This window comes from Puntigrus tetrazona, chromosome 21, assembly GCF_018831695.1.
Source record: "Puntigrus tetrazona isolate hp1 chromosome 21, ASM1883169v1, whole genome shotgun sequence".
Classification (NCBI taxonomy): Eukaryota; Metazoa; Chordata; class Actinopteri; order Cypriniformes; family Cyprinidae; genus Puntigrus; species Puntigrus tetrazona.
Window position 1 is genome coordinate 17,318,522 of NC_056719.1, and position 12,500 is coordinate 17,331,021.

The 12,500-nt window shown below is 39.0% G+C and overlaps 2 protein-coding genes across 2 annotated transcripts in view; both read right to left on the reverse strand.

Annotated features, from left to right (window-relative positions):
* The window catches only part of c21h5orf15 (chromosome 21 C5orf15 homolog), a 4,945-nt gene extending 3,110 nt beyond the window's left edge, over nt 1-1,835 (reverse strand). The window contains exons 1-2 of the mRNA XM_043221879.1: nt 1,679-1,835; nt 1-163 (exon numbers count right to left, since the gene is read on the reverse strand). The exon at nt 1-163 is cut by the window's left edge and continues 406 nt beyond it. Coding sequence (XP_043077814.1) covers nt 1-163; nt 1,679-1,802 — 287 coding nt within the window. The 5' untranslated portion in view covers nt 1,803-1,835. The remainder of the gene's footprint in view (nt 164-1,678) is intronic.
* Nucleotides 1,836-3,098: 1,263 nt separating this feature from the next.
* vdac1 (voltage-dependent anion channel 1) overlaps nt 3,099-12,500 on the reverse strand; it is a 9,525-nt gene continuing 123 nt past the window's right edge. Inside the window, exons 1-9 of the mRNA XM_043221764.1 lie at nt 12,155-12,500; nt 11,375-11,444; nt 10,180-10,229; nt 8,527-8,679; nt 8,385-8,437; nt 7,193-7,420; nt 5,509-5,659; nt 4,999-5,056; nt 3,099-3,879 (exon numbers count right to left, since the gene is read on the reverse strand). The exon at nt 12,155-12,500 is cut by the window's right edge and continues 123 nt beyond it. Of these exons, the coding sequence (XP_043077699.1) occupies nt 3,788-3,879; nt 4,999-5,056; nt 5,509-5,659; nt 7,193-7,420; nt 8,385-8,437; nt 8,527-8,679; nt 10,180-10,229; nt 11,375-11,441 (852 nt within the window). The 5' untranslated portion in view covers nt 11,442-11,444; nt 12,155-12,500 and the 3' untranslated portion in view covers nt 3,099-3,787. The remainder of the gene's footprint in view (nt 3,880-4,998; nt 5,057-5,508; nt 5,660-7,192; nt 7,421-8,384; nt 8,438-8,526; nt 8,680-10,179; nt 10,230-11,374; nt 11,445-12,154) is intronic.

Below are 12,500 nucleotides of genomic sequence, written 5' to 3' on the forward strand. Positions count from 1 at the left end.
AAGGGCGTGGCTGCCGCTTGGGGGCTGCTGGGGATATCGGGAGCCTGCGTCGCGTTCGCCTGGACCGCTTGACTCTGAAGGCTGTCGTTCTTTTCGCTCGGGTTCTTATCAGATGCTAAAGTGGAGATTGGGGGTTTAGCGTTTGTCCCCTGATTCACAACGTCTGAAAAACAAGCCCCATTAAAAGCAATTAAGAAATTTGCTTTTTCCGTACCATTTCCGATCAAAATGTGGATGCAAAATGCAAAAAATCGAACCTAACCTGATTTATTTATGGCAAAGGTTCGCAGGCAACGTGCATAACGTGAGGTATTAATTTTTTTACGTGCGAAAAGTTCTGATTACATGACGACAAAAACTGCAGTTGTTAGTAATGTAATCCAATACATAAATCTAAACAGGCTACTTTAACATTTCTTTTGGCACAACTAGTTATCACTGATTGATTCCAACAGGATTCATTATATATATATATATATATATATATATATATATATATATATATATATATATATATATATATATATATATATATTGACATAAAAATACAAAACAGAAAGAGAAATGATATTCCATTCTTCTAACATTACATCAAGGTTTCCCAAACCGGGATTCTGCGGAGGGTTTGTGAGTTCAAGCAAATGTTATTATATTATTTCACTGCTATTATATAACCAATTATATAATAAAAATGCAATTGCAGGAATTTTGAAATGTGATATAATCACATTACACGAACTTAATGTTTTGGAATATGATTATGTAACACAGATCACAGTTAGGGACACTCATGTTCACCCGATTTCTTCATTAATCAGGAACAAGCTTTGATATCAATCTCTTTCACAACCTTTTGCTTTACATACAGATCCGGTTCAGATAAACGCCGTGTGATTTCCCTGCGACTGCTTTTAATGATGGTCAACATCAGTTTTTTTAATACACGTTATTCCCGTTTCTGTTTAGACAACAGCAGATGACGATGCAAGTTAGTTTTTCTTTTTTATTCTGCCATATTTAAGTACGGATTACATAAAAAAAAATATCTGAATATTACAATTTTACGTCTAATATTTATAAAATGGCACATCAACAGTTTGTCTAGCCTCAACGTGAAGATGATCTATAGACTTGTCCACAGAAACCAAAACCAGATTGACCAGATTTTCGTGTTACACTTTTACTTTCAGGCGCTACAACAAGGCCCGCAGCTCTATATGACTCATCATGGACTAATATGTAATAAATATGTAATAAATTTGTCAGGAGAGAAAGCTGAAATTTACGCAAGCCTGTTTCCGTCAAGGAATAAAACGTAAGAGGCAATTTAGAGTTTTATTTCTCACAATTCTGAGGGACAAACAGTCAGAATTAAGACACTTGCATACTTGAGTACGGTACAACTCCAGTATGACAGTTGCGAAACTGACCACGTCACAAGCGCACGAGACTTCCGGTATCAGAATAAACAGTGCAAGTTTACTGTGGCGTATTTACGCGACGTTACGCGAACGTGCCTTTAAACGTCCGATAAGAAAGACGTTTGACAAGTGTTTGGGATTCATTTAACCGACAGGCGAAGTTTCGCACGGAGCGCGAGCTCCTTGCGGTAAATGTTTTGACGCCACGGGCCGCGGGGAACAAGCTGATCGTGTTTACGGTTAAATCGTGCACTGACCTTGCGCTTCGGTTTCGCAGCTCACAGAAAGCATCTGCAGTGACAGCAAAACCGCGAATATTCTCATCGCTAAATCTCCGAGTCCCGTCTTCCGCACCGCCGCCATCTTCGGTGCTGACGTCATCAGCGCGCATGCGCCGACGTTCTCTCTGTTCAGAGCCCTTCCCTGACAAAGTGCGCACTATCCACAGCATCTGCCCAAAGTAGTGTTTGAAATGACTAATTACACGTGGACTTGGATACCTTCAGGCTCCATACAGTCCGAGATAATCGCTCGTTCACTTATAATACTTCGTGCCACTCGAGTGCACTACGTAGTGAAGTGCGTGCTCGAATTGGAACACTGACAGGAGCCGAGCAGCGCGCGTCGCTGTCGCAGAAGCTTCGCCGCCTTTTTAAAATTAAATTAAACTCACTTCTCGTCTCTTCACCCAAAAATATCGGGTTTTGTAACCTTTATAAGTATATTACGCGCAGTCCTATATGGCGTATCCGTTCGAGTAGGCTGTTAATTATATTTACAGGTGCGTCTCAAAATAGAACGGCATGGTAAAGTTTATTTATTTTTAATAATTTAACTCAAATTGGGAAACTCGTGCATTTGCGTTTTTTGAGATTTGAGCGAATTGGTTTTGTTTTAATCATTACTATTGAAACAAGCCGACTTAAAGTACTTCAGTCTGTGTGCATTAATAAAACAAAGCAAATGACAAAAAATATTTATATATATATATATATATATATATATATATATATATATATATATATATATATATATATATATATATATATATATTTATTTATTTATGGGTCTGGTGTCACTGCAAGTTAACAGGGTAGAATATTTTCTCAATATTATATTTTTTAATTGAGAATTTCTGCTAAATAATTGCCATTTTTAGGGTACTTTACTTATGCAGATCTATGCTCAAAAAGTCTGCATAAGTAATTTTCCACTAAATCCACTTTTGAGCGCCGTCTTACGTTTTGTCTCTTTCTAGAGAACACACCAGGCAGAAGTGAAATAGGGAAGTGTGTTTATTGCTATAAAAACTGCACAAAAATACTTTATTTTGCATGAAACGATGCGTGACTGTTCTGCTCAGGACTTTTTTTTCCCCCACGTCTGTGATTTTGTGCTTGTCTGCATAGTGCCAAAACCTTTAGCAACCTTTGCGATGAAGTCAACGCGTCTGTAAAAAGTAGCACCAAAAGAGCACCAATTGGGATTTTAAATAAACGTGCATTAGTCGTATTGCAATTGACATACCTCCATGCCAGCCCCGTGGCTTTATGAATGGCATAAACACAACGGATATTAATTTATGCCCTTCACCACAGTTATTAACTTGCTGTAATACTACTTATGATACACAAAAGACAGATTTTGAGAGCAAGAAAGCAGACTGCACAGTCCAGGTGTGGTGTGGTCCAGGTTGAAATGTTTTATTCAACTAAAAGTATCCATACTACTAACTCCACAGTATTCTAATCTCACATTTAGAAACGGAAGACTACATCCAGCTCTTCACCGATTCCGCTCTCCCCGACGCATCAGAAGCTCGTTTCCGATCTCTTTCAGTTCAGGGAGAGCGTCGCCGAAAAGGTACAGGCAGTATGCAGCGAGAAAACAACGACGGACAGGATACACGTGCGTTTCCACTCACACGGACGAGACGAAAAACACGAAACGCACCGGAAAAAGACTACAACTAAAGACGCGAGTGTCGTGGGTTACATACAGGTCCTTTCCACCGAGCTCTGCAGATCAGGAATGTCGTGGCCTAACTTTAGTGTTGTCTGACGCGAACGTCTCCGCCTCCCCAAAAATTAAATATTCTGCCACGTTCAACACCCTAATAAATAACGTGGAGGTTAGTGAAAACGGCCGTTCATGCGCTTCTTTCGTTGGGTTTGACCTAGAGAATACACCGCCGCCGAAGTCGAAGAAGAAGAAGTCGAGCGGCTCTAATGCGTTACTTGACTGAGAACGGAGCGCTTCCTCGGCCGGTGGTCTAAGAGAAACGAGGTGTGTGAGGAGAGGTGGGCAAAAAAAAGAAAGAAAAGTAAAAGAAAAATCAAGTCAGGATTATGGGAATCCCCGGCTTCCTACGCCTCGAACTCCAGACCCAAACCCAGTTTGTGGCCACCTGCGTTAATGTTCTTCCCGTCCAGAAGAGCAGAGAGGGTCAGTTTAATACCTGGATCGAGAGAAGAGGGGAAAACATCAGACAGGAAATGCATTGAAGAGAGCTCGCTGACCCCAAAAACACAGAAAGAACGACACTGAGAAACAGCCTTGCCCTTTAAAGTAGCTGTTCTCTATGTGAACGTCTGCTCAAATCTAATTTATTCTTCAGAATCATTCAGAAATAATCCTAATAGTCCTCGTTTTGTTTCAAGAGAGCAACCATGCATGCGTGTTGCGTTTTCACTTTATTTTATACTCCTTTATTCATTCAATTTTAATAGTTTAGCATTTAATCCTTTTTATTACTCTAGTTCATCATAATCGATAATCATTATAGCCATTTTTAATATTATTTATAATGTACAAGAACAATTCAATATTAGTCGTTTACATTTTATTGTTGTTTTTTTATATTATTTCCTACGGCTGTGGTTTCAAGGGCTGTAGGTTCATGGGATGTTGTGCTCATATAACAGTACTTGTGTGCTTTAGATGAAGTCTGGGCATTGAAACATACGCAGCTAAGGCTATTTAATAAACTCTGCTCCTTTTTAATCATCATCACTTTGCCTCAGTCAACTTTCGGGGTGTTTCGATACCGGACAAGTCCTCCTGTTAACAGGGTTTTGGGCAATTTTACTGATGAGCTGTTCTGTTACCAGACAAAACGGATATTTTCTGATGGGATCTAGATCTTAATTACCCGATTTGCCGCTTATGCAACAGATTTTGTGGAAACGTAACATAAAACATGGTTTTAAAAATAAAAGAGCACATGAAAAAGAAACCATCTTCGAAAACGTATTTCACAACATTACCGCTTTACTGTATTTTTTGATCGAAACAACGCAGCTCCCAAAAACAACTAATTATAATGCATGGTCTGCAAGCTTTGCGAACTTATATGCAATTGTGAACAACGTCACTGAACTGCAATCTGCAATTTTAACCTTTATCTTCATCGGCACCGTGAAAGTGAATGTGGATGTCTATAGATGCGTCTTATTTTAAACCAAACCACACAACATCAAAACAGACCACTCAAAGCTGCCCACTTGGGACAAAAGTCAATGGAGTTCATGTGGAAGTGGCCCCGAACGTGCCAAGCTTCGTCTAAACGCACACTCACCAGGCTTCAAGGTCTGAGTATATCCCAGGCCCACGAGGCTAGAGTTATTCACTTTGGCCTGAAAGAAAAAAACGAAGTCACTGAAGACAAATATAACAGCACTACGTTTAAATGTGCATTACATGTATTGAGACCCATTACAAGCTCTCTTTTATTAGCGTGCGTTATAATGCTTTATCTGCTGTCACAATGCATCACTAAGTTAGAATCACAAATAGGTAGGTTTTATAAATGTACATCGTAACTACTGCTATGATCATTTATCAGAAGATACGACATACTCCAAGGCATTGTGCATGCATTAAGAACACCTTATATAATAATGCACTGGTTTTATAGAAAGCGTCACCCTGTTTTTGGGTTTTCTCTACTATTGCATCTTGAATTTTGGTCGTCAATTTCATACGATATAAAGGTTTGGTGCAACCGGGCGTCATGAAGGAGGTGCCAAAATAAACGACTGCCTTAATATATATGAAATAAAGAAATCAAGGTGCGATGCTGGCGTACCGAGAAGGAAGCGTCGGCGTCGATCTGATACTTGGCTGCGATGCCAAAGCGGGTGTTGCTGTTGCCGGCGGTCCAGGCCAGGTTGACCGCCGTCTCCAGGTTATCATTCACTTTCTGGTAAATGGAGCCACCGAATTCTGTGCCATCATTCCTGCGGTTTTAAAACATCTCATCATCAATGAAGAACACCGGGATTTCTCTGGATGATCACATTTTGACTACACTAAAGAATATTTCTGTCCTTTCTTTGCGTAAATTCACTTGATCCGTTCAGAGTCTAGGAAAACGAGACCTCGTATCTTCAGTTTGCATCTCAAAGTAAATGGCAATTTCATAGATGTGCATTCATTTTAAAGAGCAGGCTTTTCATTCTGCATTTATTAGGCTGCAAATCAATGCTAAAATTCAAGAATCAAAGTTGTAAAACTCTAAAAGTGGGTCAGAGGTCAAGCGTCTTGGTCTTAAAGGAAATGCCTTTTGGGATGTTTACATATTTGCATCCAGGCGGAGAAAAAAAAATCTTTTTTTGCATTTAATGCTAAGACTTTTACAAATTTGTGACTTTCTGCTCCATCCTGAGACCTTTTTACGGACTTGGTTTGTGAAAGAGTTAATTACGACTTCAAGACCCACATAAACCACATACAGGATAAAGATAGCTGGGGTTGGGTATTTTTACGCAGGGTACGGCTGAAGTATTTTTACAAGACGACAGCATAAAAAGCACGTTTAATTCAGTGTCTGTCTTGCCATTTCTACCTAAACCTGCGTCAGCTTTTTAGCGTAAGAAGGTAAAGCTGAGACCATCTATTTCAATAAAAGACAAATCTGTTGATTGCTGCTTTAATTCAAATATATTGCTAAATATACTGCCTTTTTTCATGATAAGCGAGTTCTAGGGGTCATGCTAGTCCACAGTAAACTACACACAGCCTGCATAACTTAGCCGTGACATTATTGAACTTTACCGATCAGTGTGATCATTTTTGACCATATTTCTAATTTGAGGCTGCATTTCGTCGATTCTGGCACCCAACGGGACAAGATGATATTTTAAGCTCCTTGTGTTTTGAGTGACCCGCCTCTAGTCTTCTCTTTGTTTTTCATCCAGCTAGTGCTGCGAGATAACAGACGTCTTTACATCCGATTGGCCTGGTCGCGCGCCGCTCAGAAAAAAAACAAGCCAATCAGAAGCAAGGCTCGTATATACTAATAAGGCAGGTCAAAACTGACCTGTTTTTGGCAGAGCTCTTGTAAAGGAGGTCTAAAAACATCAAAATGGATTTTAGTATTTAAATTTAAAAAAAAAAAAAAAAAAATTTTTTAAATAAAAATAAAAATAAAAAAAATAAAATTAAAAAAAATATATATTAAAAAAAAAATAAATAAAGAAAATAAAATAATATAAATATATATATATATATATATATATATATATATATATATATATATATATATATATATATATTCTACATCTAAAACTCCAAAAAGGTGCACAATATGGGACATTCAACGAAAGAGGCTCTAACTCACTCCTTAATCTTTGAGCTTCATTGATATAAACAAGCTCCAGACATCAGCTGCAAAGCCCTTCACAAATCCAATCGCCGGGGAATAAACGCGTATAAATAACCCGCCTTTCTAACCTTGAGACAGACTGGCTGGCGCCGTGTTTGGTACCTACACGTTTGTGTGGAGCTGGAACTCGTCGGTCTTGTAGCCCACGGCGAAGTTGCTCTGGGTGACCCGGTTCCTCCCGGCCTCGAAGGTCATCTGGTACCCGGCCAGCCAGCCCTCGAAGCCCACCACCACCGCCCCGTGCACCGCCGTGCCGTTGATGTCGTAGTCCACGTCGCAGCCCAGGTTGATGTGCTCCCGCTGGTAGCCGCTCTTGATCTTCCCGCTCTTCTTGCTACGGGACGTCAGAGGAGAGAGTCATCACCCGAAATCGAGAGGCTGAGATGTAATTACATAAATGGGTGTATTATGAAGCACAGCACTGAGTTCATTTATACATCGGCAGCTCGTGATCCTAACATGCATTTGGGAACCAATCTTTAATAGCTACTAATGAGAGGCTGTAAATCATGTTCAATAGCAAATCACAACTAAGCAGTATTTACAGGTGCATCTCAAGCTAAAATGTCACGGAAAAGTTCATTTATTTCAGTAAATCAACTCAAATTGCGAAACCTGCTTATTAAATAAATCCAATGCGCACAGAACCATTTTTGAGTTGATTAGCTGATTGACAATGTCACCACGTTCTCATTTTTTGAGATTGTGAGCCAAAATCGTCTCGATTAAAGAACCAAAGATTTAAACTACTTCAGTCTTTGTGCATTGAATTTATTTAATAGTTTCACAATTTGAGTTAAATTACTGAAAAACATGAACTTTTCCAAAACATTCTAATTTTTTGAGACGCACCTGTAATTAAGAAAATAAGTACTAAATAATAATAATAATAATGGTTATTAGTAGTCATCATCATCATCCACGTAGCAAAAAAAAATGTGGGGCATATTGTGAATCCCTGCAAGATTTATAAATTTGTATAAAAAAAAAAAAAAAAAAATTATCAGGAGAGAAGGTAAAATAAAAAGAATAAAAAATTATATATATATATATATATATATATATATATATATATATATATATATATATATATATATATATATATATTTATTTATTTATTTTTATTTTTATTATTATTTTTCTCCATTATTAATTTTAAATCGTAAATATACAATGTTGGCAAAATTACCCTCCAAAAAGCAAAAACAAATGACAATTCTGCAGTAGTTTTAAGACACTGAAAACAAACACACCCCTCCCTTTGTATATGACAGGAAATGGCAAACAGAGTCACATACCCGGTGTTCGGAGAGAAGGACGAATCAAACGTCAGCTTCAGGCCTTTAGCCAGCTGAGGAAGAGAGAGCAGCACGTGCGTTAAACGAACAAGAAAGTGACGGACATCCCCTCCGGCGCGGCTCAGGCCTGCGTGTCTCGTACCTGGTCCTCCAGAGTGATCTCCGTGCCCAGGGTGTTGTTGGTGTTCCACTTCTCAGTGAAGGTCAGGCCGTGTTCTGCCCACTTGTACTTGGTCTCCAGCGTTCCTGCGACCTTACTGGTCTCTGTGTTAGCCGAGCCGGAGCTCTTGAACTCCTGCAGCACCGGGACGAGAAACACGCTGAAGCTCGTCACCAAATACTAAGAATTCAGAAGTATAAAAATACTAGCGCTCTCAAACTAAAGCTTGCTTATATATTTATTATGCACATACACACAGTATACGTTTTAAACATAATTACATGCATATATTTAAATTCATATGATGCAAAAATGTATTTTTCTGAACTATATACACGCATGCGTATTTATATAGACGTGAATTGGTATTTTGTTAAATACCGAATGCACGGAATTTGGGTTGTAAAAAGAATTTAAAACTATATAAAACACAGCTCTGATGGTTTTGTCATATTTCAGGCTGTATGTGGATTGCAGTGTTTGCAGAGCTGGAGTGAGACGAGGACACACACACACACACACACACTCTCCCAAGATAAACATCCATGGGTCAATTAGTGCAAACAAGTATGGAGAAAAAAGAAAAAAAAAAGTGGATCACTTCCATGTCGGTGTGATGGTCAATATCTGCTTTTGAGGATCACAGACTCCTTCTGTCACTATTAAAGCACTATTAAACACAACAAGTATTGAGCAGTGTGCTGTACATGAACCATTAAACTAATTCAAATACAATTGACATAAAAAACAAACGAGGTAAGAAAAGCCCTCTCAAAACCCCTAAAAGACAGAAAAGACTGCACCTTCGGGAGTGACCTCAGATGATCTGACCAAAGAACGGAGCAGTACACAAGAACGACCCCAGCTTTTTCTCAACTTCTGTCACTTTTGATATGAAACGAAGCTTTCATTCTGACAGTTTTAATGAAAATAAGAGCTTTAAAAAGTATCAAAATACAACAAGCTTTAACATGATTTATTTCAGATTGTAGACAAAGCAACACTCCTCCTTTTTGTGTTATTTTCTCTCACAATTGTTTTTAATATAAAACCTTTTTTATATTTATATATATATATATATATATATATATATATATATATATATATATATATAAAAACATTTAATATAAAAATTAATTACAAAAATATTATATATATACAAATTTTTAAATAAAGTATTAATAAATTATTAATAAATTTAATTTTTCCCCTAAAATAAAAACAGAAAATAAACTGCTAATTGAAAATAGGATCACAAAAATACTAAAACATTGACACATGACATTTTTAATTAACCTGTTTAATATATTTTACGTTTTATATATATTCATGCTCATACTTGAATAAATCTCTCATGAAAACAAGTTATTACACTTACTTTTTAAATTTTGTGTATTGCCAAAAACAAACTGAATTATAAACAATTACATTAAATCCACACACAAACCACTGCAGTTTAAATATCTGCATATAACTTGATTGCTGTATTCTGGCTTTTCAAAACGTCTTTTTTTTACCGTCTCACCGTATGATTTCACGAGGGAAATATTTACATCTGGACAGAAATCACATCAATATTTCATCAAGTCTGACAGAAAGATAGCTTTGTTTGTTGTGAAATCCACCGATACTTACCAACCCATTCTCTGACCTCGTCTTCAAGTCCAACTTGATAAGGCCGAAACCTGCGAGTGACACAAAACAACGTGTTTTTCTGCTGTAAGGAGTTTTAATAGAGCAGGGAAAAAAATCCCATTCACTTTCTCCATAGGGACATTTTTAATGTCATCTTTACTAGGATGTTAATCGATGCCTGCCTGAAATCCGTAGGAAATAAATCATCATATTTACCAGCTGAGCTCCTCTTAAAAACAAAAAAATACATTACCCATGATTCTAAAAAAAACATCTACCAATCAGGGAAGAGAAATCACACCAAAAGAACTCTTAAGCTCCGCCCACTGTCACAAAACATCATGAATAAGGTCTCCCTGAACTCTATGCGTGATTTGCAGAAAATGTCACTAAATAATGTACACAATCAACATCTTTAAAATGAATTATTTTGCATTTGAGTTTATTCTTTCAACTGAAAAAGTTCAAAGCCTTGCTCTTTTATATTTAAAAGCGTTAGCATTATGGATGTTTGAGAATTATCTTTTTACGTAATGTGCAACAGCTCCAAGCGGTTTTAAACCTGAAAGTGCTCACAGCGTGCGAACTTATCGTCTCTCAAAAAGAAAGAGAAGACTCTGAAAAATAAATCTTCTGGAGCATTCGTTGAACAACGCAGGCTTCGTCAACCAATCAGCCCGGAGAAGACTGGAAAAATAAATCCTGTTTCGGGAATTCCCAAAACTAAAATATGAACCGTTCGTACCCCGTAAAACTTTTTTGGCTTCAAATCAACATGTGAAACAGTTTAGATCATGTCTCATAACTCTTCTTCCTGTAGTTTTTGTTTTTAATAAATGAATGGAACCATTGCGAAACAGAAGCTGCTGATGAAGTGGGCGGGCTGTTCTATATTGACTGACTGGTCATGTGACGTCTAGGCGTCTGATGATTGGCTCCTGAAATGATTGGCGCATGCACCAGCAACAAAATCACAGAAGTCAATTACTACAATTGAAAACATCATAAAAACTCAAATGAAACGTATGAAAGAATAAAGGATGCTATTGATAAGCTTTCTCCACACACTGATGTTTTGTGATATACATATCTACGCATTGCTCTTTAATATTTGACTATTTATTCGCGTGTTACGCGCGAACACTTAGGTTTTGGCGTTTATTCAGCAGTAATACGAAAGCAGATGAACCCGTACCGTATCCTTTGGTGAAGATGTCCCTGGCGGACTTGCCCAGGTCTACGTATGTCGGAGGAACAGCCATTGTCTGAAACACAGAGGTGAAGAAGGTCAGCCAGAGGTCACGTCCAGGACAGATAGGTCAGCAAATCATAACCAGCATCATATTAACATCCCTCTTATTTACTGAGGAGCGCACTGCATTGCCAAAACCCGCCTGCTTTCGAGCTCTCTGACAGACCGTGCATGCACAAAAATATCCACATTATCTTCTAACTACAGAGCAGCAGCCAATCAGAAGCAGTCGTTAGCCGATCATCTCAAAATGGACAGATGCTGGCGGACGTACAACGCTTCCATCGCGCGCATTACAGCCGGGCCTCTTTCTTAAACGTGATGCATGCCGACGCGATGCAAGAAGCCAGGCGAGAGCGAGCGGAACACAATGCAAAGGCTGATCCGGGCGCGCATGCATGCATGAGATGAGATGAGATGAGGATCACCGCGCAGAGCGGAGCCCGATGGCGCAGGTTTAGGCCACTGTGAGAGATCGAGCCCGGGCGGCCACAGAATCGACTTCACACTCGTGCAACGCCGCGATGTTTCGTTTCAGTCGCCCGAGGACAGCGTCGTGCGTTCAAACAGCTGTTTAATCAGCAGTCACCCGATGCGCGTTCGCGAATGCGGCAAGGGCGTTTAACGGTGACGCGTCGCTCGGGGGAAAGGATGCCCGCTCGCGACAGCGTCTCCCACGGGCCTCGGCGCGACGCGGGATAAAAGTCTCACTTTTCAACCTACCTGTGTAGAGTCGTGAGGACAGAGAGGATGAGAGAGACGTGCGGCAGAGGACGACGCCAGACTCGCGCAGGAGCGTCAGGCGAGGCCACGCCCCTGCAGAACAATCTTGAGCATCACCTCAGCAGATTCCACATCAACCGCGGGTCAAACTCCATCTGGATGTTTTCTTTAAAAATCTCTTTATCTGCCCGCCTCTTCTTATAAATGTTTTCGTCTAAATCTAGTTGTTTTTTTGGGGGGGTGCCGTTATTTCGAAATGTTATAATTCACGCATCACCTCGAGATGAAAGTACATCTGGATTTTTAAATGAGTTCTTCTCACAGGCAAACCGCCATTTAATACATT